The sequence below is a fragment of the Populus euphratica genome, unplaced genomic scaffold (genome assembly GCF_000495115.2).
Source record: "Populus euphratica unplaced genomic scaffold, PopEup_1.0 scaffold389.1, whole genome shotgun sequence".
Taxonomy (NCBI): Eukaryota; Viridiplantae; Streptophyta; class Magnoliopsida; order Malpighiales; family Salicaceae; genus Populus; species Populus euphratica.
In genome coordinates, this window is record NW_011500152.1 from 79,906 (window position 1) to 80,539 (window position 634).

A 634-nucleotide genomic window follows, 5' to 3' on the forward strand; every position below is an offset into this window, starting at 1 on the left:
AAAATTGCTCCTAAAACACAAGTACTTACAATCAATTCCTGCAGAACAAGAACATGAACATAAAATCAGCACAACAGGAAAAGATATCCCTTTTTTGTGATTCAGAAAAATGGACAGAAATTCACCTGTAGAAAGGTGTTTCTGCCAACTGCCTCAAAATCCTCTTTAATGTAAAGCAAGGCACCAGAAATAACCCCTACAACCCATAAACAAATACATGTTAGTTCTGGAATTTTCTATGTAACCAGAAACAAAACACAAAACGTTAATCTGATTCAAAATCAAATGAATCTATATATGTACCTGTATCGTAGCCGAAAAGAAGACCTCCAATTCCAGCGGAGAAAGCAAGCCTCATAATATAAGGAGTCTTCCATGTTACCTTCCAACATTCTGTGAATTCTGTCTTGTCCGCTGCTTTCACAACACCTCCTTCCACCATTATTTTATTTCTTCAGTTTTTCACACGCCTTAAAGTCTCTTATCTGAGTGAGTATACAGAGCAAACTGAACCTGCTGGGCAGAGAAACTAATGAAAAATTTTCAGTTTTTCAAAAGGGTTTTGACCTAGTGAATTACCATTGATTTATCAAGAACACTACTACTTTTATAGAAGGAGATAATAAACACTTAT

The 634-nt window shown here is 35.5% G+C and overlaps 1 protein-coding gene across 1 annotated transcript; it reads right to left on the reverse strand.

The window, feature by feature from the left end:
- Positions 1-2: 2 nt before the first annotated feature.
- Positions 3-634, reverse strand: LOC105111005 (inositol transporter 4-like; the record flags this gene model as incomplete). The annotated part of the gene is made up of 3 exons (XM_011006231.1): positions 304-634; positions 126-196; positions 3-38 (listed from the first exon to the last, which is right to left on the reverse strand). Coding segments are annotated over exons 1-3 (246 nt in total), but the record flags the coding sequence as incomplete, so codon positions are not given.